The 24673-nt window shown below is 44.4% G+C and overlaps 1 protein-coding gene across 13 annotated transcripts; it reads right to left on the bottom strand.

Moving 5' to 3' along the window:
* Positions 1-5845: 5845 nt before the first annotated feature.
* Positions 5846-24670, bottom strand: LOC132677067 (uncharacterized). Of its 13 annotated transcripts, none has more exons than XM_078445174.2 (8): positions 22697-23328; positions 14463-14856; positions 13161-13247; positions 12214-12379; positions 11388-11514; positions 10564-10659; positions 9975-10057; positions 5846-9527 (listed from the first exon to the last, which is right to left on the bottom strand). In XM_078445174.2, exons 4-8 carry the CDS (start codon positions 12325-12327, stop codon positions 7737-7739), a joined length of 2211 nt encoding a protein of 736 aa, XP_078301300.1. In that variant the 5' UTR covers positions 12328-12379; positions 13161-13247; positions 14463-14856; positions 22697-23328; the 3' UTR covers positions 5846-7736. The 13 variants fall into 13 exon arrangements, with proteins under 13 accessions (XP_078301300.1, XP_078301302.1, XP_078301303.1 ...); XM_078445176.2 differs by having other exon boundaries at positions 14812-14856; XM_078445177.2 differs by lacking the exons at positions 14463-14856; positions 22697-23328 and adding an exon at positions 24526-24670.
* Positions 24671-24673: the final 3 nt, after the last annotated feature.

Here is a 24673-nt window from a genome sequence, read left to right as displayed (position 1 = left end):
TCCGTGACAAAACTCAATGCACAGAAATCGGTTGCACTTCTAGACACTAATAATGAAGCAGCAGAAAGAGAAAGCAAGGAATCAATCCCATTTACAACTGCACCAAAACCCATAAAATACCTAGGAATAAACCTAACCAAACAGGTGAAAAATCTATACACAGAAAACTATAGAAAGCTTATGAAAGAAATAGAAGACAGACAGACACACACACACACACACACACACACACACACACACACAGGAAGAACATTCCATGGACATGGATTGGAAGAACAAACATTGTTAAAATGTTGATATTACCCAAGGCAATCTACATATTCAGTGCAATCCCTATCAAAATAACACCAGCATTCTTCACAGAGCTAGAACAAACAATTTGTATGGAAGCAGAAAAGACCTAATAGTCAAAAACAATCCTGAAAAAGAAAACCAAGCCTAGAGGCATCACAATTCCAGACTTGAAGATGTATTGCAAAGCTGTAATCATCAAGAAAATATGGTACTGGCACAAAAATAGACACTCAGATCAATGGAACAGAATAGAGAACCCTGAAATGGACCCGCAAACGTATGGCCAACTAATCTTTGACAAAGCAGGAGGGGCGCCTGGGTGGCTCGGTCGGTTAAGCGTCCGACTTCGGCTCAGGTCGTGATCTCACGGTCCGTGAGTTCGAGCCCCGCGTCGGGCTCTGTGCTGACAGCTCAGAGCCTGGAGCCTGTTTCGGGTTCTGTGTCTCCCTCTCTCTCTGCTCCTCCCCTGTTCATGCTCTGTCTCTCTCTGTCTCAAAAATAAATAAATGTTAAAAAAAAAAAAAATTAAAAAAAAAAAAAAAAAAGACAAAGCAGGAAAGAACATCCAATGGAATAAAGACAGTCTCTTCAGCAAATGGTGTTGGGAAAACTGGACAGCGACATGCAGAAGAATGAACCTGGGCCACTTTCTTAACACCATACACAAAAATAAACTCAAAGTGGACAAAAGATCTAAACGTGAGACAGGAAGTCATCAAAACCCTAGAGGAGAAGACAGTCAACAGCCTCTTTGACCTTGGCCGCACCAACTTCTTACTCAACTTGACTCCGGAGGCAAAGGAACCAAAAGCAAAAATGAGCTATTGGACCCTCATCAAGATCAAAAGCTTCTGCAAGGCAAAGGAAACAATCAGCAAAACTAGAAGACAACCGACGGAATGAGAGAAGATATTTGCAAATGACATATCAGATAAAGGGTTAGTATCCAAAATCTATAAAGAACTTCTCAAACTCAAGACCCAACAAACAACTAATCCAGTGAAGAGATGGGCAGAGGACATGAATAGACACTTTTTCAAAGAAGACATCCACATGGGTAACAGACACACGAAAAAATGCTCAACGTCACTCATCATCAAGGAAGTACAAATCAAAACCACAAGGAGATGCCACCTCACACCTGTCAGAATGGCTGAAATTAACAACTCACGAAACAACAGGTGCAGGTGCTGGCACAGAGGTGGAGAACCGGGAACCCTTTTGCATCATTGAAAGGAATGCCAACTGTCAGCTACTGTGGAAAACCCTATGGAGGCTCCTCAAAAAAGTTAAAAAATAGAGCCACCCTACAACCCAGCAGTTGCACTACTAGGTATTCAACAGTACAAAAGTGCTGATTCTAAGGGGAACATGCACCCCAATGTTTATAGCCGCACTATCAAGAATAGCCAAATTATGGAAAGAGCTCAAAGGTCCATCGACTGATGAGCGGATAAAAGAGAAGTTGGTGTGTACACACACACACACACACACACACACACACACACACGCTGGAATACTACTCGGCAATCAAAAGGAATGAAATCTTGCCATTTGGAACAACGTGGATGGAACTAGAGTGTATTATGCTAAGCGAAATAAGTCATCAGAGAAACACAAACATCATATAATTTCACTCATATGTGGAATTTATGAAACCAAACAGGTATGCCTAGGGACAGGAAATAAAAGATAAAAACAGAGAGGGAAGCAAACCATAAGAGAATCTTTTTAAAATTTATTTTTGACAGGGAGAGAGAGACAGAGCATGGGTGGGGGGAGGAGCAGAGAGAGGGAGACACAGAATCTGAAGCAGGCTCCAGACTCTGCTGACAGCACAGAGCCCGATGCAGGGCTCGAACTGACGGACCGTGAGATCATGACCTGAGCCGAAGTCAGACGCTCAACTGACTGAGCCACCCAGGCGCCCCTAGAGAATCTTAAATAAAGAGAACAAACTGAGGATGAATGGAGGGACGTGGGGGGGGGGGGTTGGGCTAGATGGGTGACAGGCATTAAGGAGGGCACTTGTGTTGAGCACTGGCTGTTGTATGTAAGTGATGAATCACTAAATTCTGTTCCTGAAACCTGTACTGCACTATATGTCAACTAACTTGAATCTAAATAATCATGTAAAAAAATCATCATCTCTTCTAGTGACAGGCTGTATACTGTTTGGCAAAACTCGTAGCACAGAAAGAGGGTATGAAAATCTGATTTTTCTCAACAGCCATGAATCCCCAAATCACTAAATGGGAATGAGTCCCGTATTAGTCCCTCCCATAAATACATGTAGAAGTCCGAGATGAGAGAGAGAGAGAGAGAGAGAGAGAGAGAGAGAGAGAGCTTCTCCTCTTTCAGGAGGACAAGGCAGTAACTGGCTCCTACTGTTCATTTAGAAATGACTAATATCCCTCTTTCATACGTGGGAACACTGAGAATCTAAGTATCCTGTGCTTTTTGAAGGGTATTACAATGTCTTTCTCAGTTCCCCCACTTTATCTCTTGGGCTTTTGTGTGAATATTTCATATAAACATCCACGAGTTCACTAATTTAGTTTTCTATTTTTTTTTTTAACTTTTTGAAAGTTATTTTGAGGGAGAGAGAGAGAGAGAGCATAAGCAGAGGAGGGGCAGAGAAAGGCAGAGAGACAGAGAAAGAGACAGACAGAATCCCGAGTAGGTTCTGCGCCATCAGCCCGAACTGTGAGTCATGACCTGAGCCAAAACCAAGTTGGGCACTTAACTGACTGAGCCACCATGCGCCCCACTAGTTTGGTTTTCTATGTAAAGCCTGTTAACCTCCTCCATTAATTTCACTTATAGACCAGAGTTCGCTAAAACCAGAGCCATTGCACTTGTCTCTATTTAAATATATTTTTATTACTTTACTCTATTTAGCATAATTATTGTAAATTCCTTTCTTCGTGACTCCAATCTAAAAATATGCATGGGTTTTTTGGTCTTGTCTATATTTGTCTTTTACTCCCACCTCCAATCACGTTTCCTTACTTTTTTTCTTGTATACCTGAGATTTTCTTCTTCCTCTTCTTCTCCTCCTCCTCCGTCTCCTTTTTCTCCTTCTTTTTGAAGACTTTACTTTTAAGTAATCTTGATTTCCAACATGGGGCTTGAACTCACAACCCCGAGATCAAGAGTTGCATGCTCCACCGACTGAGCCGGCAGGGCGCTGCTCTGAGATCTTCTAAAAGGGAGACGCTGGCACTGATGTTGTTTTACATAGAGATGGTGACTATCCCCTTCCTTAGGCAGATAGAATTGGGACACATCACATTTTCCCCATTCTGTAATCGGAATGCGCTCTGCCTGTGTTGCCACTTTGATTTGGAGTGAATCTGACCTTCATGCCTTCAGGTTCATTCTTCTAAAATCACTGCGGATGTCTTCCTGCTGTTGGAAGTAATCTCCCAAAACCATGGGATTGTATTACACCACCTTTCTTGCCAGTCCCGACCTAATAGCCTGTAAAGAAAAGCAGCCCCGTTTGGGGGGACTCTTGCTGATTTCAAGCTGCCACGACAGTCTATGTGCCTATCAGCTTGTTTTTATTCCCTGGTGATGTCTTTCTCCCTGAGACTGTCAGTGTCCATACTAAGCAATTTCTTCAGGTGTGGAAATGTCTGGTGATCTCACCTCCACTAACGAAGGCTTTTCCCCGGGTGGAATCTCAGTTCAGGTAATCCTTTCTGGTTCCACAACGTTTTAGACTTTAACAAATACACCTTTTAAGTGAATATTTAATTTCTACTGTTATTCCACCTCTACTCACACCTTATCTGGAAGCAAAAGCCCCAATATTTTGCATGCACAAAATTCAAACTTATTTCTACCAAGCCCAGAAAGGCTCCATCTTTTTTCCTGGAATTTCATTCTCCCACCCCACTAATTTTCAATTGCCTCAGTAGAAAATCCAGTGTGGATGTGCCAATCATCTCATTGGATTTCCCTAGTCTCATGGATTGTACCTCAAAAACTCCTGTTTAAACAGGTAACATGACAAATCTTCAAAGATCTGTATATTTTAATCAGGTTTTGATGTTGCTTTTTATGGGTAAGACCAATAAAATCTACTCAGTCATGGCAGAAACTGAACTTTTTACTCCAAATATTTTTTATTTCTATTTAATTTTTTTAACGTTTATTCATTTGTGAGAGACAGAGCACAAGCGGGGGTGGGGCAGAGAGAGAGGGAGACGCAGAATTCAAAGCAGGCTGCAGGCTTCAGGCTCTGAGTTGTCAGTGGGGCTCGAACTCATGAACCGTGAGATCATGACCTGAGCCGAAGTCGGACGCTTAACCGACTTAGTCACCCAGGCACGCCAAATATTTTATTTTTTTAAATTTACTTTTGGGAGAGAGAGCGAGCAAGCCTGCACAAGCAGGCAAGGGGTAGAGAGAGGGAGACACAGAATCCGAAGCAGATTCCAGGCTCCAAACTGCCAGTGCAGAGCCCAATGTGGGGCTCGAACCCACTAACTGTGAGATCATGACCTGAGCCAAAGTTGGACACTTAACCGACTGAGCCATCCAGGTTACCCCTACTTGAAATATTTTAACGCAAAGAATGCTTCAGTGTTTATATGTATACAACATTTATATGCAAGTTTTAAAAGCAATATGAATCTTCTGAGGAAAAATCCTCAGCTGACAGTTTGGACTCATACTGAATCCTTCATGCATTCTCACGGGCCCTGGCTAAATTTTCTGCATTTTTTTCTACCAAAAAAATTTTTTTTGGCTGGTATGTTTGTATCAAACACTTAGTATGCAGATCCTTAGGCTCCACCTGCCTCTTACACAATATACCAAGAACGAGCACTGCCAGGCTCTGATGGGCATCAGCACACATTCTGTGCCTTGAGCCTCTCCCCTCTAAGCCCTGGGTTGTCATGTTGATGGCAACATGTGAAACGCCTCAACACCAAAACACACATGCACAGCCAGATTCCCTTTATATGATGACTATATGTGTGTCACCAATTCTGTGTGGTCAGAAAGTATATAGTCATATGATCTGTACACAGTTGTGTGTCCCTGCGTTGTCTGACTGTGGGGGTGTTGGCCATAATTGTGTCCGTTGAGAGTGTGGTCAGGGTGGAAGGTCTACATGTGATTGTCAGAACATGTTATCAGATTGTGTGTGTGTGTGTCGAGGGCGTTTTGTTCACCGTGGGATCAGTGCATGCAGGAGGTGAAAAGCAAGGTCTGCCTGGCAACAGTCAAACCCCGGAGCACCAGCGAGTCCACTACAGGCCCACAGGCCACTGGGGAGCCTGGGAGAAGGGAAAGTAGCATCGTGGCATCAGGCCTGTGAGACTTGTTAGGGCCGTGGTGAAGGAAAGGCCAGATCCTGACCAGTGTAAAACTGGAATCCAGGGTCTGAATGGTTCAGAGATGGGGAAATCTGTGTGCACCAGTGATGGGGGCTGTGAGTGGCAGAGTTGTTAAGTTCGAACACACCGGTGCGGGGCAGTCATCAAAACATGTAATGGAGGGGCGCCTGGGTGGCTCAGTCGAGTGAGCATCTGACTCTTGATTTTGGCTTAGGTCATGATCTCAGTTCGTGAGTTTGAGCCTCACATCGGGCTCTGCACTGACAGCGCAGAGCCTGGCTTGGATTTTCTCTCTCCCCCTCTTGTCCCTCCCCTGCTCATGCTCTCTCTCCTTCTCCCTCTCCAAAATAAATAAATATTAAAAGTTTTTTTTAAACTATTATTTTTCTTCAATCGTTTGGTGGCCTATGATGGCACGTTTTGAGGCAGTGGCAGAGTGATCACACTCATTCTGGAGCTGCGGGTTGGATCCTGAAAACTGGGAGAGCCAGAATAGAGAGTTCCTTCCAAAATCAGCTCTCCCAGGTCACGCTCTGTAGTGCCTGGCCAAGAAAGGAAAAGAAACATTACTTGTCCCCATTGCCACCTGAAAACAAGAGCTGCAACGAGAGGCAGATGAGTGTTTACTTGGAATTAAAGATTTGCAGTTTGGGGAGCACCGATTCCAGCAGTAAACAGAAAAGTGTCTTATCTGTGGGGTGAAAGCAAGGGCTTTATAGGAGAGCGAGGAAGAGGGGCAATTACATGGCTTGGGTAAAAGAGAAAAAAAAATTACTCATTGCTACTAACAGGCAGTAACCATGACCAATTCTGGAGAATGTCTCATGGAAACTTGCCAAGAGTATGTTATTCTGCTGCTTTGGGATGAAGTGTGCGGTGTACCTCTGTGAAGTCCATCTCATCTAACGTGTCACCTATGGTAGATGTTATCTGATTTTTGTCCGAATGATTCGTTCATTGATGAAAGTGTGTATTAACATCCCCCTTCTACTGCATAACTGTCTCTCCCTTGACATCTGTTTGTATTTGTTTTATATATGTAGGTGCTCCTATGTTGAGCGCATAAATATTTACAGATGTTATATCCTGTTGTTGAATGGACCCCCTTGTTAGGTAATACCCTTCTTTGTTTCAATAATGGCATTTTAAAATGAAAATTTATACAGGGTTCAGTCACAAACTATCTATATAAGAATCTTTAATTCATCATTACGACCTACATACGTGGTTAACAATATGTAGTAATGACGCATCATCTTGTGTTCTATGTTTTTCAGTTAATATTCAAAGACACTTTCTAGTTGAATCCAATCATCATAATTACTATTGCTGCATGAAAAATAGGACCCTGACCAACATAATGGATTTTTCAGCAACAAGTTTGCCTCATATGCAGTTCCAAGAACTACTGCAAAAAAATTATTGTTACAAAATACTGAATTTAGAATTCCCAGATGATGCCACAATTCTACATATCTTTCTTATATTTTTATAAGAGGCCGTTAGGCAAAATTACAATTTAATGACTAAACTCTATTAAGACATTCTTGATAAATGTTTTTCCTAGTCAGGGATTTCTAATGCAAAGTCTAACCTTTCATCTGATTCTATCAATGTATATATACAGTGTGAGAAACTACATGTTGACTACGGAATTAAAATCACTGAAGACTTTCATTCATTCACTATTATATAGAGTGTGAAACTTCACATGCCTACAACAGTTTTTCTACGAGTAAAGGTTTTCCATGCATATAATAATGAATAACTTCTTCAGCATTAATTTTTCTGTTATTGTCCTGGAGTGATCTCCTTCTGTAAAGATTTTCCTGCGTAATTTCCCATTGAAGGAAGATTAGATTATTATTCATACTGGAGTTTCTTGTCCACCCTATGACCAGAGACCAGCTAATGTCTCTTCCTCCTTGATTATAAATATAGGGTTCCTCCACATGCAGTTCACTCATGTTATGTAAGGATAAATTAAAAATGAAGGCATTTCCATAATGAATATGACTATAGAACTTCCCCCACATGAGTCTTGTGGTTGATATTATATTAGGGCTGTGGCTAAAGGCACTTCCATGTTCATTCACTATAATTAAAGTGAGTTCCCTCATGGTCTCTAAGATCGGAGCTTGTAACAAAGGCTTTTCCACATAGATGACAAATATATTGTTCCTCTCCAGTGTGAGTCCCCTCATGGTCTCTAAGATCAGAATTTGTAACAAAGGCTTTTCCACATAGATGACATATATATTGTTCCTCTCCAGTGTGAGTCCCCTCATGGTCTCTAAGATCAGAATTTGTAACAAAGGCTTTTCCACATAGATGGCATATATATTGTTCCTCTCCAGTGTGAGTGTCCTCATGGTCTCTAAGATCAGAGTTTGTAACAAAGGCTTTTCCACATAGATGACATATATATTGTTCCTCTCCAGTGTGAGTTCCTTCATGGTCTCTAAGATCAGAGCTTGTAACAAAGGCTTTTCCACATAGATGACATATATACTGTTCCTCTCCAGTGTGAGCTCTCTCATGTTTTCTAAGACAAGAGCTTTGAACAAAGGCTTTTCCACATAGATGACATGTATATGGTTTCTCTCCAGTGTGAATCCTCTCATGTTCTCTAAGATAAGAGCTTTGAACAAAGGCTTTTCCACATAGGTGACATGTATATGGTTTCTCTCCAGTGTGAGTTTTCTCGTGCTTTCTAAGATTAGAGCTTGTAACAAAGGCTTTTCCACATAGATGACATTTGTATGGTTTCTCACCAGTGTGAGTTCTCTCATGTTCTCGAAGATTAGAACTTTGAACAAAGGATTTTCCGCATAGATGACATGTATATGGTTTCTCACCAGTGTGAGTTCTCTCATGTTTTCTAAGACAAGAGCTTGTAACAAAGGCTTTTCCACATAGATGACATTTATATGGTTTCTCTCCGGTGTGAGTTCTCTCATGGTCTCTAAGATAAGAACTTTGAACAAAGGCTTTTCCACATAGATGACATTTGTATGGTTTCTCTCCACTGTGAGTTCTCTCATGTTCTCGAAGATTAGAGCTTGTAACAAAGGCTTTTCCACATAGATGACAAGTATATGGTTTCTCTCCAGTGTGAGTTCTCTCGTGGTCTCTAAGATTAGAGCTTTGAATAAAAGCTTTTCCACATAGATGACATGCATACGGTCTCTCTCCAGTGTGAGTTCTCTCATGTTTTCGAAGACAAGAGCTTGTAACAAAGGCTCTTCCACATATAGGACATTTATACGGTTTCTCTCCAGTATGAATTCTCTCATGGTCTCTAAGACAAGAGCTTTGAACAAAGGCTTTTCCACATAGATGACACTTATATGGTTTCTCTCCACTGTGAGTTCTCTCATGTTCTCGAAGATTAGAGCTTGTAACAAAGGCTTTTCCACACTGATGACATGTGTATGGTTTTTCTCCGGTGTGAGTTCTCTCATGTTCTCGAAGATTAGACCTAGTAACGAAGCCTTTTCCACATAGATGACATTTAAATGGTTTCTCTCCAGTGTGAGTTCTCTCATGCCGTTTAATGGAACTTCGAACAAAGGCTTTGCCACATAGACGACATTCATAAGGCTTCTCTCCAGTATGAATTCGCTTATGTCTAGTTAAAGATGAAAAATACCTGAAGCGCCTCCCACACTGATTACAAGCAAATGGATTCTCTCCTGTGTGAGTTATTTTATGAGTACGAAGGTTGGCATTTCGGGTGAAGTGTTTTCCACATTCATTACATTTATAGGGTTTCCGTACAGTGTGAGTTAAGACATGTTGAGTCAATGTGTACGTGTGAGTAAAAACTTCATCAAACCCACTATATACGGAGAGGTCTTCTCCCGTGTGACATTTCTGCTGTCGGGAAAGAGATGAAAGACTGTTATAGGACTTCTCCCAAAAATGCATGCACCCAGTTCTCTACCTATGAATTCCAGGCTGACCACTCAGTGATAATCTCCAACTAAAACCTTCCCCAGATCACTTACATATACATGGGGCATTCATCTCCAGCATGCACATTTTTACCCTTTGTAGCATCTTTATTGGAGGGCTGAGAGTTTATGAAGATATCATTACGTGTCATGCCAATAAACCATAGTTATACAATTATCCGCTTATCAGAATAATTTTATCTTAAGTCCAGGATAATTTCTTCCCCATATTTAAATTTTCAATCACATTCTCTGAGAAGGTACTTATATCAAACTGTAACAATCGTTATATGATCCTTCTAAATTGATAATTTAGGCTCCTCCCAGGCCTTGAACGTGGATAGGCAAGGTTCCTCCTCATGACACTTACTACTGTCCAGCAGTTAGGTGGGTCGTTCATGCAGATATCTTGCATAGGTATTATTTCTTGCTTGTTATGGCTGTTTTTCATGCCTAAAACAATTGAGGAAAAAAAGAAATAAACCTAAGAAATACCTTGAGTAGGAAATTAAAGTGTTGAAAAGCTCACGAGACCAGGTAAGCACACGTGACCAAATGATGTGAAATTGAGGAAAATACTGGTGAACAGACATACATTTTAGAATAATATCAATTAGAACAAAACTCAATGTTTAAGTTAAAGAAAAATAAAATAATGATGGGCTGTTGCAGAGAATATCAAGAGTGGAAATCCTAAAAGAAATCATGACAAAGACCACAATGTGAAATTTTACCTCCAACGAGGACAGGAACATTTGCTTGCCTGAGGTGAAATGTAAGTACAGGTACATGAAGAGAAACTGATATGGAAGAAATAATGACACAGTCTGAGGAATGTTGTCTCATTGGCCACTCACAGTTTCTGAAGCTGTCGTTCACTCAAGGAAATCTGCACTGACATCAATAAGACCCTGCTTACTCACTAGCCTTCTCACACTGAGCGCATGTCTGCAGCTCACCTGGACTCCAGCCTTGGGGAGGTCCTCTTTCTTCCCTCCACAGCTCCCCTCTTTGCTCCCACTGGGAGATCACATCTGATCTGAAGAAATGACACCCTATATCAATGGAGAATGGTATGTGAATTTTCAGTTCTGTGCCAAGAACAGCGCCTGATGTTCTACTGTACAGGCAACCAAGGAAGAACATGAGCGTGGAAGAACAGCCCAGAGAATAACACCTTGAACACTAAAAACATTGATAAATGTTCTCAGCCTGACACTGCACCCAAGGATAGTAAGATCTCTGATTGCTGATGCGCCTGCCCAAGCTGAGAGAGAGCAGAAGGCTTAGTGTTTGCATCCAGAAGAAATTAAATGTTCTCACAAGGGGATTAACACTATTTTCAAAGGAATACAATACACATAAGCTCCACCAGAATATTCTGTGGAGTTTTATGTGGAAAGTGATACAAGATGTTATATTTTCTACTGTGCTCACGCTTCATCATACTGCCCAGGACAGAAAATATTCAGGATATTTATTTATTCATTCAAAAAATATTCATTGTATTCCCAGCATTGTTCTGGGTCTTGGAGAAAGTGCAATAGATACACACTTGTGGCCAAGAAGACTGTATTCAAATTATCATGTAACACACAGGATGAAAGTAGAGAAAGTTACAAATTCCATCTAGTATTCAGAAATGCTACAAAAGATATGAGTTAGGGCAGAGAGCTGTATTAGAATATGTGGAAGCTCTCCTGGATACAAGGTTAATAAACAAAAAGATGGATGGATGTATGGAAGGATGGATGAATGAATGAATAGATGGTGACAGACTCACCCACAGAGACCAGATGACTAATGTTTTCCAGCGTCACATCTCTGTACAGCGTTCTCTGGGATGTGTCCATCAGGGCCCACTCTTCCTGGGTGAAGTCTACAGCTACATCTTTGTAGGTCACAGATTCCTAAAATATCAGATATTGTTTCAGTAGGGCCAGGCTGAACAATCCCTAGGGGGCAGCTGTCAACATGATAGTGATAGCAGATGGGGGAGCTGTATGAATAGAAAACTTAAACTCCATTTGTGGTTCAAATCAAATGTTCCTACTGTGCCGATCTGCCTTCTGCCCTTCAGACACATTCAAACAGAAATACACACACAATTACTTCATCATAAAGGAATGTCAATATGAAATAACCTGGCAATTTTCCAATAAGCTGGTAATTTTGACATCCTGGGTGGCAATTATAACATAGGTTAAATAGTAAGTACTATTGAGAAGCACTTGGCTGGCTCAGTTGGAAGAGCATGTGACTCTTGGCCTCAGGATCATGAGTTTGGGCGCCAGGCTTGCTGTAGAAATTACTAAAAAAAGAAAAAAATATGTATATATACATATATATATATACATATATATGTATATATACATATATACATATACATATATACACACACACATATATACATACGTAGTGGTACTGAGAGTTTCAGTGAGCTAATGTGCAGATGCTTCTTTTACAGCAAACACTTCATACATACAAGTGTAGGTATATTAACATTAAAGGTAGACACCTATGAAGCAATGCCCAGCATTCTGCAGGATGAACAACTCTCATGCAGAATTTGGGGTCAACAAGTCACACCTCTCATCTTAAAAACTCACTTGTTCTTTATAAGGTATCAGGGCAGACAGGTCCTGCGGTCCGGTTAGGGGCTCCTGAGATGGCTCGTCCGAAGGATGGCCCCACAGTGATCTCTCCTGCAGTGAGCTCTCCATTCTTAACAACAATGATCACTGCATCAATCCTCTGTATGTTAATCCCGTTTTTCTGTTGAAAGGCAATAGAATCCTCTTGATTACTTGTAGCCTCTCTAATCCTTCTAAAATTGCAACAGGATTCTAAATTTGACTCTAGTTTTATCCACATTCTGCCAAATACAGAGTTAATTTTTTAAAAAATACTCCCTAGGCACTGTTTTCAGATTTCCAATTTTAAAAAGTTTAATTATAAAGAGGGAAAATGGGTAAAAAGGGATAAGGGTAGTAAAGAGGATTTAGTCATCTTTGGAAGTTTCCAGATTAGTCAAGTGTATGTTACCAAACCTTTAGTAAGCTTAAAACTGAGGGGAAAAGAAATGATGGCTGATTTCTTCTCTCACACAAAAGTTTCTTGTACTCTCTGGAAAACTGCAGAGCTGACCTGCTCAAAGGCCCGCCTCCTCAGTGGAGTGTAAACTGCTCGTCTTGCTCATCTCTATCACCTGTCACCATGTGCCGAGGTCACTGCAGCCACTACCATGGCCCACAGGTAAATCACCCACCAACCAAGCCCATGCACTGCATGAGGAAGGAAAAAACTCTGCATATTTCTTTTCTGCAAGGACATCCTTAAGGAGCATGAGATGCAGTGGTGTAAATGCTGGAAAGGAGACTTCTTTCTGATCCATCCCTGACCAACAAAAAGTATCCACTTGTTCTGGCAACAATGAACTAGAACCCAGACCCTTGAAAACTGCCTGGATGCACTTCGAAGACTTGGGCCAAGAGAAGCCTTCCCAGCCACAGGCAACAGAGGCATCATTCAAGAGAAGGATCGCGTATCCACCCACCTGCAGTTGCATCATCAAGAGTTCGGCCACCACGTCTCTTCCTCCGGATTTCCACTCACAGAGAGTGCAAACCATATGCAGGAAAAGCTGGGCAAGGAGAGAGAAGCCAAGAGACTCCAGTCTTACCCACAATTCCCAGACCCCTTGGTCATGAATCCCTGATGCGCCTGCATGCAACCCCCCAGCTCCCCCTACAAGAACACGCCACATGCCCTGAGACAATTGCGGGAGCTCTCACTTCTGCTTGGATCAGAAGTGACAAGGCTTTGGCTACTGCTGCTCGTCAATAAGATAGAAATATTCTTTTTTATTTTCAGACGAGGCAATGAAAATCATTATTTCTAAGTTAACTGCCAACTTTTTCATAGGGATATTTAATTCCCTCCCTGAACCCCAAACCTAAAAGTGCCTGACTTAGAAAACGTACAATGCAGAGGTTTTGTTTTATAAGGGAATATATTTGTTCAATCTGACATTTTAGTAAAGTTGTAACTGGAATATTGTTGTATATTAGTCATCACCACAAATGAGACCCCAGCATTTCATAAATTGTATATTTAAACATATTGGTAAACTGAATTCTTACCAAAATTTTGTTTCTACTTAAATGTATTTCATGGAAAAATAATTTTGTATCACACACAAAAGTAGACGTAACTCACCTCCTTACACCTGGAGTCCAAAAAATAAGGAAGACAAATTCAAAGTTTAATAATAGGACTCTCTGCTTGGAAACTTAAAAACATTCACTTAATCAATCCTCACAAAGACTCTGCCGATTTCAGCATAGTCACTCCTATGGACTGAATTCCTGTGTCCCCTCCACTCCCACCCAAATCCCTATGTCAAAGCCCTAATTCCCATGATGGTATCTGGATGTGTGGCGTTTTAGAGGTAATTAGGTTTAGATGAGGTCATGAAAGGAGGTCCCCCATGAAGGGATTGAAGTCATTCTTAGAGGAACGGACCACGGCTCACTTGCTCTCTACCAAGTTGGGACACAGTGAAAAGACAGGCTTCTGCAAGCCAGGAACTGGTCTGTCTGAATCTGCTGACACCTTGGTCTTGGGAGTTCCCAGTCTCGAGAACTGTGAAAAATAAATGTGGGTTGCACAAGTCCCCACATATTTTATTATTGCAGCCCAGAATGACATTAACAAATGACAGGAACAGTTTCAGAGAGCATTAGTAATATGAGAAAGTTACATGGTAAGGAATGATACAGCCAGTATTTCAATTATGTTGTTTCCCAAATTCAATTTCTAAACATGGTCACAGGTACAGCCCCCTGCCAGGACTTACCAGGAATTCCCCCTGTCAGATGAAGAATCTGAGATCCCTCCAGCAATCACAGCCTCTCTCATTCCAGCTTGTCCACAGAATCATTCCCCATGCCCAGGTTCTCCTCACACCTGGGAACCTACAATCCTCTGACACCACTTGAAGTCTATCAGCCCCTAATTCCATTCTTTTTAGTGCCCACTTCAATCCCCATGTAATCCTTTCTGCATGCATCCACCCCCCAAAAATAAAAAAAGCTGTTTTATTCTAACTGCATACGCATGACCTATCCCAATGCCTGGTTACATGGCTCGTGCTCAATAACATCTGAGACAAAAAAAAGCATATTTTGTTAGTTCTGCCTTCTTACCTTCCTTATACGTCCATTTCTTCCACCCACTTACTGACCAACACCCTGTAACAGACAACAGTCATAGATTTCTCAAAATCTAAAAATTCGTATAGTTTTCTTCACACCAGCAACTAATTCTCTGACATTGCCTGGGTGTCCAAGGATTCAGTTCATTCTGACACCATCTTCCTGGAGTCAGCATCAGATCCCACAAGTTCAAAGTCTTAGCCCCATGAGACTTCCTCTACTTCAGATGCCAACCATAAATGTAGTGCCCAGACCGCCCACATTTTCTGCCGAGAGCATTGTGGATTCAAGGGTTCCCACAATCCCTCAAATTAGGCTTGGCAATTTTCTAGAATGACTCCTAGAATTTAGGAGAACACTTTACTCAGTTTTACTGGTTTATTACAAGGATGAACAGTCAGATGAAGAGGTACACGGGTGAGGTCCAGAAGGGTCCCCAGGGCAGGATCCATCAGTCCCCATGGAGGTGGGCAGGATTACCCTCCAGCAGATGGAAGCTCTCACCAGCCTGCAGGTTGGTCTCCGGTGTCCAAGAGTGTTTCTAGAGCTCAACCTCCAGCAACCACTCCCCTCTCCAGAGGCTGCTGGGTGGGGCTAATATCACTTACAAGCACACATTTCATTCCTAACACTCTCCAGCTTTAACTTCTTCCCTGCTTTCTCACTGGCCTTACAAGTAGGACCTTTAGACCTGCCATCATCTTCAGAAATCCACTAGCCTGCCTCCCCGTCCAGTCCACCCAACTCACCCGACTGTAGTTTGCTCTCAGCCCCTGGGACACAAATGGTTTGGCTTCTCTCAGCAATTTTACACAAGTTCTGTTACCAGGGGAGGGGGGAAAGTCTCTAATAGTGCTCCTGCCTACCTCCATGGGGAGTCCTAAGGCTTTGCTCAAATAAGTTTTTAGGAAACTGACTAAAACATCTGTATTTTCTACTACAAGTTTTCCTAAAAGATATATCCTTTGAGATTCTGTACACAAAGTTTCCTTGTTTTTTAAAAATTTCTTTAAATGATCTCTTCTAAATGAGCCCTTAAACAACGCAGGATCTGACCACGTATCCTTTTTACTCTCTAATAGAGCTCCACTCTCTGTGTGGCACAAGCCTGGTCCACAGTCTCCTACCGCAGACACTCCTTTCTGATGAGCAGAAGCCCTCATTGCCTCAAGGATGGTGCAGTGTGACGAGGCTGGCAAGACAGGAACGTGTCCGAGAACCAGGGAAACGAGAACCTGATTACCTTAAATTCCCGCTGTAAAAATTATGCTCCCTTTTGAGAGTTACTATAGGTTCACTTTTATATTTGATACAAACACATTAAGAAGAAAAAAAGGACAAACTGTTCTTTTGGGAACCAAATGCCAGTGCCTGAAATGAAAATACATTGCCTGATTTTTCTTCACAAGTAATTTATTCTTTTATATATGAAGACAGATCCTAAGACATATATACTTTTTCGTATTATTCAAAAATAGTTGAAACACATCCTATGTATGGGGAAATGAACATTGAAGGTATAATTTATTCATGGAACCTATCATATTTTGTGTGTGTAGAGCATGGCAGTCGGTAGCATGTCAACTAAATCTGACTTGGAGAAGAGGAAGGGTCTGCTCTAGGATTTCATTTGCTTGCCTGGAGATGAAGAGGAGGGGGCTGCTGAAGGTGGTGGCCTGGGCCCAGAAGAATAGAGAACCTCTTCTCCTCCAGGTCTTAACTACAGGCAGGCACACTTTGTTGTATTGTGCTTTACAGATACTGCTTTTCACAAAGGTGTGTGGCAACGCCATGTTGCTCGGTGCCATTTTTCCAAGGGCAATTGCTCACATTATCTCTGTGTCACATTTTGGGAATTCTCACAATATTTAAAACATTTTCATTATCATATTTGTTACTGTGGTCTGTGCTCAGTGATCTTTGATGTTACTATTGCAATTGTTTTGGGGTGCCACGAGCTGTGCCCATAGGTGTGGGCTACCTTAATCAGTAAGTGTTGTGTGTATTCTGACTGCTCCACCTACCAGCTGTCCCCCTCCTCCTCTCCCGGGGCCTCTTTTCCATGAGACAGCCCTACACCGGCCTCCTAAGTGTTCAAGGTCTGTCACGTTAAATCAAGAGCTAGAAATGAATGAGCTTCGTGAGAAAGGCACGCTGAAAGCAGAGACAGGCTGAAAGCTAGGTGTCTTGTGCCAAAAATCAGCCAAGCTGTGAATGCAAAGGAAGAGTCCTTGAAGGAAATTAAAAGTGCAACTCCAGTGAACACATGGGTGATAAGAATGTGAAGTGAGGGGAGCCTGGGTGGCTCAGTCGGTTAAGCGTCCGACTTTGGCTCAGGTCACGATCTCACAGTTCATGGGATCCGGCCCCATGTCGGGATCTGTGCTGACGGCTCAGAGTCTGGAACCTGCTTAGGATTTTGTGTGTGTGTCTCTCTCTCTCTGCCCCTCCTCTGCTCGTGCTCTGTCTCTATCTCAAAAATAAACACACATTAAAAAAAAGAAAGTGAACTGAAACAGACCTATTGTAGATATGGAGAAGGTTTGTGTGGTCTGTATAGAAGGTCACCATTCCCTGAAGCCAAAGCCTAATCCAGAGCAAGGCCCTGACTCTCTTCAATTAATTCTCTGAAGGATGAGGGAGGTGAAGAAACTTCAGAAAAACATCTGATGCGAGCAGAGGATGGTTGGTGGGAGTAAGGAAAAGAAGTCGTCTCCATAACATAAAACTGCAAGGTGAGGCAGCGAGTGCTGATACAGAAGCTGCATCCAGTTATCCAGAGGATCTGGCTGAGACAATTCATGCTGGTGGCTGCACCGACCAACAGCTTTTAAGTTGGAAAATCTACTGGAAGCCTTCTGTTGGAAGATGCCATCCAGGACTTTCATAGCCAGAGAGAAGTCAGCGGCTGGTTTCAAAGCTGCAAAGGACAGACTGACTCTCTTGTTAGGAGCTAATGCGGCTGGTGACTAAGTTGAAGCCAATGCCCATGTACCATCCTGAAAATCCTGGGGCCCTTAAGAATTATACTAAATCGACCCTGGCTGAGCTCCATCAACAGACAACAAAGGCCGGATGATAGCGCATCTCTTTACAACGTGGTTTGCTGAGTATTTAAGCCCACTGTTGAGACCTACTGCTCAGAAAAAAAATCCTTTTCAAAATATCACTGCTCATTGACAATGCATCTGGTCACCCAAGAGCTCTGATGGAAATGGACAATAAGATTACTGTAGTTTTCATGCCTGTTAACACGACATCCATTCTGCAGAATGGCAGGGGCAGTGGGGTCAGACATATGGATTCAAGACCCAGAATGTTGATAAATTATACAGGAATAACAACTTACAAAGATCTCTATAAGAAAAAAATCCAAAAACAGATATAAGAGATTCCCCTTTTTGAATTTTAGGCAGTTCTTCTTTTTTTATTTAACGTGTATTTATTTGTGAAAGAAAGAGGGAGAGAGTGAGAGAGGCAGGGAGAGCAGAGGGGCAGAGACACATACACAGAATCTGAAGCAGGCTCCAGGCTCTGAGCTGTCAGTACAGAGCCAGACATAGTGCTTGAACCGGTGAACTGTGAGATCATGACCTGAGCTGAAGTCGGATGCTTAACCAACTGAGCCACCCAAGGGCCCCTAGGCACAGTTGTAAATATGACCTACTTGAATAAATCCTGAAAATATTTGTTGTTAGAAAAGAAAATTTGTTGTAAAAACATGTGTTCAGAGAATGCGGTTCTGAGAAAGTAGAGAAATGATAGTGGCAGGCATTCATGACGAGATCTGGGGAAGAGCCATACAGAGAAGAACAGACAAGTACAAATGTTCTAAGGTGGGACAAGCCAAACAGGACTGTGAATGTGCAAGTGGGTCTAGGCACTGGGATAGAAAGTGACGGTAACAGCCCTCCGGTGACAGCTAATAAGCTAGCTAGGTTTCAGCATTTATTAAATATCTTTTGTGCTGTTTTCATCACTGGCAAAAAGTATTAAAACCAGTTTGTGTAATTTTTAGGCAAACAAAAGACAATATGGAAACTTGTTTTGAAAGGAAAATGGATAGAAGGATTATGATACAATTACTGAGACAGAGCTCCTTATATTTATCCCAATACAATGATATCTGAGGCAGAGAGGAGAAAGCAGACACTGATCTTAAAGTAATAAGATAGAGAAACTTATATTGGGTCTGAGATAGTTGGCTTCCTACTGCTGGTTCCTTCTATCGTTTTTAAAATTATTATTATGTTTTATTTATTTATTTAGAGAGAGTGTGAGAGGGGAAGGGGCAGAGTGAGAGGGAGACACAGAATTGAAAGCAGACTCCAGGCTCTGAGCTGTTGGCACAGAGCCCGACGTAGGGCTCAAACCCATGAACCGTGAGATCATGACCTGAGCCAAAGCCGTTTGCAGAATCAACTGAGCCACCCAGGAGCCCGTGGTTCCTTCTACCCTTTAACTCAGCAGTGCAAGATAATTAGTGTTTATCAGACAGAACATGAGCAGCGTTCAATCTGGAAAACAATAAGAGAATATCAAATCCCTAGGCTCTGCCCTGTTGATATATAATTCGCAAAGATTTCCCAGGATATCCTAGTTCTTATGTTGCAATGTTTTATGCATCTTTGATATCTACAGGGCTTCTAATGGAAAAGGCAAGCTTCCTTGATGGAAGCTCAATATGACTGAGAGACAGCTGCTATGTCCCGGTGTCAGGAAGAGACAGAGTGGCTCAAGGTTTCAATATAGGAGTGGTGGGTCATTTGAAGTTCTGACATCCTGATTTTTGTCTTAGTTATGCAGTCGAGTGTTAACATTCAGTCACAGGACAATGGTCATTCAGGTGAGAGAGGAGATGCTATCTTCAACCTATGAGGTTCAGTCATCCTTTTGAGTCTTTACAGATCACCAATGTGATTTGTCATGTGTTGAGTCAGCTGACATCACTCATCATTGTTCTCCATGCCATTAAAGCATCAATAATCCCCAGGCCTGACCAGCTACTACATTTCAGCAAACGCTACCAGTGGTTTGTGTGTGTATGCTCTGTAGCCATGTGTTCAGAGCTCTTTCTTCAGAGAGTTTTGATAACATGCAGATTCACACATGAAGAAGCCAATGCACAAGTCAAAATTCACAGTTATGTGAAATAACTTGTAACCTCAATGAAAAGTGGCTTAATAATAGTTTCCATTATAATAAACAGTACTTATGTAGGGTTGAATTTTCTCCTGAAAAAAGGACCCAGGAAAACAGAGACTTGAAGACATTGTGTACAGAGTTTGGTTTACTCAAGATACCCACCTTTTGGGCTCAGTTACTCATAGGGATATGTACCCCACATAGACCCAAGAAAACTCACTCCATCTAATGTGGAGACTCCCAAGTGCATATTATGTACACACCTAAACACTGAAGATTTAACAGAGAAGGTGGTCTGGAGGCTGGATGGGTCAGAGACAGAATTCTATCACTGGACTCGTAGGTAAGCATAGAGGGAAAAAGAAAAACCAAACGGAGAGTCCAAATGTCAAGGTCACTTAACCACCAATGATGTAAAGTCCTGGCTCCTTAATGGAGTCCACTTCCCAGCAGGTCTGAGTGGAGTAAGTTGAGCTCAGGGGAATGGAGATTTGGAGACTTGGAGGAGCACTGGGTCCCCTTCTTTATAGGACCTCCAGGGTGGTTACTGTTCTGTTGCCTAACAGAAATATATCTTCCAATTTCTGAACTGATTTGAGTTCAAATACTAATATTAAATCAACTTAAAACTTTTGAGAAAGAGGGCACCTGGGTGGCTCAGTTGGTTAAGCATCTGACTTAGGGTCAGGTCATGATCTCATGTTTCATGAGTTTAAGCCCCGCATTCAGCTCTCTGTGGTTAGCATGTAGATCGCTTCAGATCCTCTATCTGTCTGTCTCTTTGTCCCTCCCCTGCTTGCTCGCTCTCTCTCAAAAATAAATAAACATTAAAAAAAGAAACTATTAAAAAAAAGTTTCGAGAAATCCAGAAGAATGTCTTCTCTTGTAAATAATCTTTGAGAAGTTATGCAGCAGAGTATTTAGAGTCAGGTAGTGCCAAGTTCCAACCAGGATCAGATTTTCCAAAGGAAATATAAAAAAGAGATGTTAACTTACACTTCCATGTTAAAGTTTATGACGTGTACATTGGGGCACCTGGAGGGGCTCAATGGGTTGAGCGTCCAATTCCCGATTTTGGCTTAGGTCATGATCTCATGGTTCATGAGTTTGAGCCCCACACTGGGCTCTTTGCTGACAGTGCAGAGCCTGCCTGGAATTCTCTGTCTCCCTCTCTCTCTGCCCCTCCCCTCTCATGATCTCTCAAAATAAATAAATCTTTTAAAAAGATATAAATGAAGCTATTTAAATTTGAAAATCTAATTTCCTTACTGATTTTTAATGCTTATGGTGTGAAACCTAGTAATAGGAAACCTCCCTAAAATGGAGTGGGCAGATGTGGCAGGGAAAACTTTCACACCCTAGAACACACAGTCAATTGCAGGCCCAACAGGAAGAGGGACTGGACCCTTTGGGGACTTGGCCTTGCACGTGGATACTACTCAACAAGTCCAGAAGGAGGAAGAGACATTTTCCTTATCCCCCAGAACAACAGTTCAGCCAGTGAGAAACCACCACACTTCAAACTCTGTTTACTCCAATGGACTTTTAGTTCACAGCAACCTTCCCAAATTACCCCTTTTCTCCTTAAAAAAGCAAGCCTCCCCTTGGTTCCCATGCTTCCCTACAGTTTTTCTAAAGCTTTGTTTGTCCCGGATTGCAATTCTCTTTTATTCATTCCCCAATAACCCCATCAGTTGCTGCTAAAATAACAGGCAGTTCTTTTTTTTTTTTTTTTTTTAAGAGAGGGAGAAAAAGCGAGCGAGCAAGCGCTCTCGCGCAGGGGAGGGTAGAGGGGCGCAGGGAGAGAGACAATCCAAGCATTCTCCACACTCAGCGCGGAGCCCGACTTGGGGTTCGATCCCATGACCCTGCCATCAAGGGATGAGAAATCCAGAGTCCCATGCCCACCGACTGAGCCACCCAGGCGCCCCCTGGCAGTTTTGTTTTTAAGGTTAACAATAGGAAACAAGAAACATCCCTCTCAAATGTCCTCAGATATTGAAAATTAAATTTTCATCAATTAGAATCAAAATCCACACATTCCCTAAATGGAATCCATTTTACAGGCCTCATTCATTATCCCAACTTGACATAAAGCATTAAGAAACAGAAAACAAAAACAGTGATTAAAATACCCCATACTTCTCTGGGCGCCTGGGTGGCTCAGATGGTTGAGCATCGGAGTTGATTTTGACTCAGGTCATCATCCCAGGGTCTGAGATTCAGCGCTGTATTGGCTAGGTGCCGGGTTGCAGCCTGCTTTGGATTCTATCCCTCCCTCTGCCCCTCCCCCACTTGCACTCTCTCTAAATACAACAAAAAGAAAAGAAATGAAAGAATATCTCATACTTCTCAAAATAAAAAAACCATCTTCAGATAGCTCTGGGAGTCGCCCCAGGAAAACGTGAAGCTGCAACACCGACGACTTAACGACCCAAAGCGATTCTCGGTGGCACCCACGCTTCTCCCCAAGTCCCGGACACTCAGCCTCCCGCTGAGCAACCCCTGCTCAGGGCCACGTCGCGCCGATCCCGCCGGCTCTCCGCCAACAGCACAGACCCCGCCTGCCCTGGTCGGCCCACTACCCGCGCCAAGGGCGGCCTCCGAGGTCCCGCGAGGCCCGCACCCCCAGCCCGGCGTGTCCAGTCAACGGGCTATACACACACCTGTCACCCTAACGAGGACACATCGGCGCGTTCAGTGCAAGAGGCCTCAGGGCTCTGAGTCTCACCTGGAACTGCCCGAAACAGTCTCTGTAGGTAGAGAAGCAGCAGTAGGATCCCTCGGACACCAAAAACCCACAAACCGACCAGAGCGGCCAGGCTGCCGGCGCGTGGGACGGAAGGAGGGGAGGACCCGGAAAGGCGGGGCGGCACGGGGCCACGCCCCGATCAGGCCCCGCCCCACGCTAGCCACGTCAGGAACCCGCCGGACCTTGGCTCAACTTCTCTAGGCCACGCCCCACGCTGGAAACGTCCTGCACAAGCACCGCCCCTCCACTGACGTACCGTTCCCGCTCTTCGCTCACCTTCTCTAGGCCCCGAACCACGCTGGCCACATCCTACACCGGCCACGCCCATCCGGTGACGTAGCCTCCCCGCTCACCCCCCCCCCCCGACCCCGCCTTACGCTGGCCACGTCCTGCACCGGCCCCGCCCCCGCTCTTCTTCCTAGCGCCCGCCCCTCCTCTGACGCCTTGTTGGGTCCTCCACTCACCCTCCCTATACCCCGCCTTACGCCAGGCACGTCTCACGCCGGCCACGCCCCTCCGCTGACTTCCTTTCCCCTCCCCCCCAAAATCCTCCCAGGCCCCGCCTCAAGCTGACCAATCCCTAACCGGCACCGACCCCGCCCCGCCCCCGCTAAACACCCTAGGCCCTGCCCCTATGCAGACGTTCCCACTGTCTCACCCTCCCTTAGCTCCGCCCCACGCTGGTCACGTCCTGCAACAGCCCCGCCCCTCAGCTTACCTCCCATTCTGTTCTCTGCTGACCGTCCCTAGACCCCGCCCTACACTGGCTACGCCCTGTACCGACCACGCCCTTCGGTCAACGCCCCTTTCCCGCTCAACCTCCGTAGCCCCGCCCCTCCGCTTACGTGTCCTTCAGGTTACACTATAACGTCCCCAGGCCCCGCCTATGCCGGCAGCGTCCTAGACCGGGCCCGCCCCATGGCTATGGTTCCGTTCCCGCTGACCGTCCATTGGCCCCGCCCAACGGTCGCCGCGTCATATATTAGCCCCGCCCCTCCGTTTACGCCCCGACCCTGTTCTTTACTCTCTCCCCAGGTCCCGCCATACGCTGGCCACGTCCTTCACAGGTCCCGCCCCTCCTAACGCTTCTGGCACCCCCACCCCCCCCGCCCTCCCTGAAGTCCTGTCTGAGCCCTATGATCAACCTCCCTAGGCCCGGCCCCTCCGCTGACGTACCTTCCCGCTTTGCCTCCCTTTGCCCCGCCCCATCTGTGAGACGTCCGGCACCGGCACCGCCTCTCCGCTTACGTACCCTTCTGATTTCTTCTTGCCGTCCCTAGGCCCAGCCCTACGCCGGCTACGCCCCGCACCGGCCCCGCCCTTCCGCTGACGCCGGTCCCCACATCCCCTGCCTGAGTGCAGCCTCACGGTGTCTGCGTCCTGCACAGGCCCCGTTTCCGCTCACCTTCCTTAGGGTCCGCCCCACGCTGGTCACGTCCTACACCGGCCCGGCCCCTCCGCAGACATCCCCTCGTGGTCTCTGCTCTCCCTCCCTAGTCCCCGCCCACGCCGTGTCCTCACTCAGTACATGAAATCTTAGTCTTCATGTTCCCCCCACACACATCCCGCTAGCGCCGGGGCTGCCGCCTCCCGCCCCTGGCCATGACATTCGGCCGACTCCATTCCTCGCACAAGACTCACATCCGAGCCATTCTCATCCTCCGGCAGTGAGGCCCTGCCGTCGCCAGGCCTTCCATTCGCGGTCACCTTGTGGGCGAGGCCCCTGGGCCCCGGGCTGGGGGAGGGGACGACCCCCTTGTGTGACACCTCGTGCTGTTCTGTCCCCAAACCTGTTCCCCCGGCCGTACCTGCCAGAGTGTGCCTACATTCCCGATATCCCACTGGAAAGTGAGCTGCTAGGACGTAGACGGCATCCGTTCGGTCGCCGAGTGCCTAGTGGGCGGCGACTTGAGGGAAGAAAGACCGGGAGGGAGACGCCGGGCGACCGCGAAGGGA

The sequence above is a fragment of the Panthera onca genome, chromosome B1 (assembly GCF_046562875.1).
Source record: "Panthera onca isolate mPanOnc1 chromosome B1, mPanOnc1 haplotype 2, whole genome shotgun sequence".
NCBI lineage: Eukaryota > Metazoa > Chordata > Mammalia > Carnivora > Felidae > Panthera > Panthera onca.
The sequence above is the reverse complement of the archived record's forward strand: the minus strand, read 5'-3'. Positions and strand labels throughout refer to the sequence as shown.

Coding starts and splice junctions, on each gene's coding strand:
- LOC132677067 (XM_078445177.2), bottom strand. CDS start 12,327: ATGGAGAGCTCACTGCAGGAGAGATCACTGTGGGGCCATCCTTCGGAC. Junction 11,515..12,213: donor TGATACCTTATAAAGAACAA/GTGAGTTTTTAA, acceptor CTGATATTTTAG/GAATCTGTGACCTACAAAGA. Junction 10,058..10,563: donor TCCCCAAGGCTGGAGTCCAG/GTGAGCTGCAGA, acceptor CAATTGTTTTAG/GCATGAAAAACAGCCATAAC.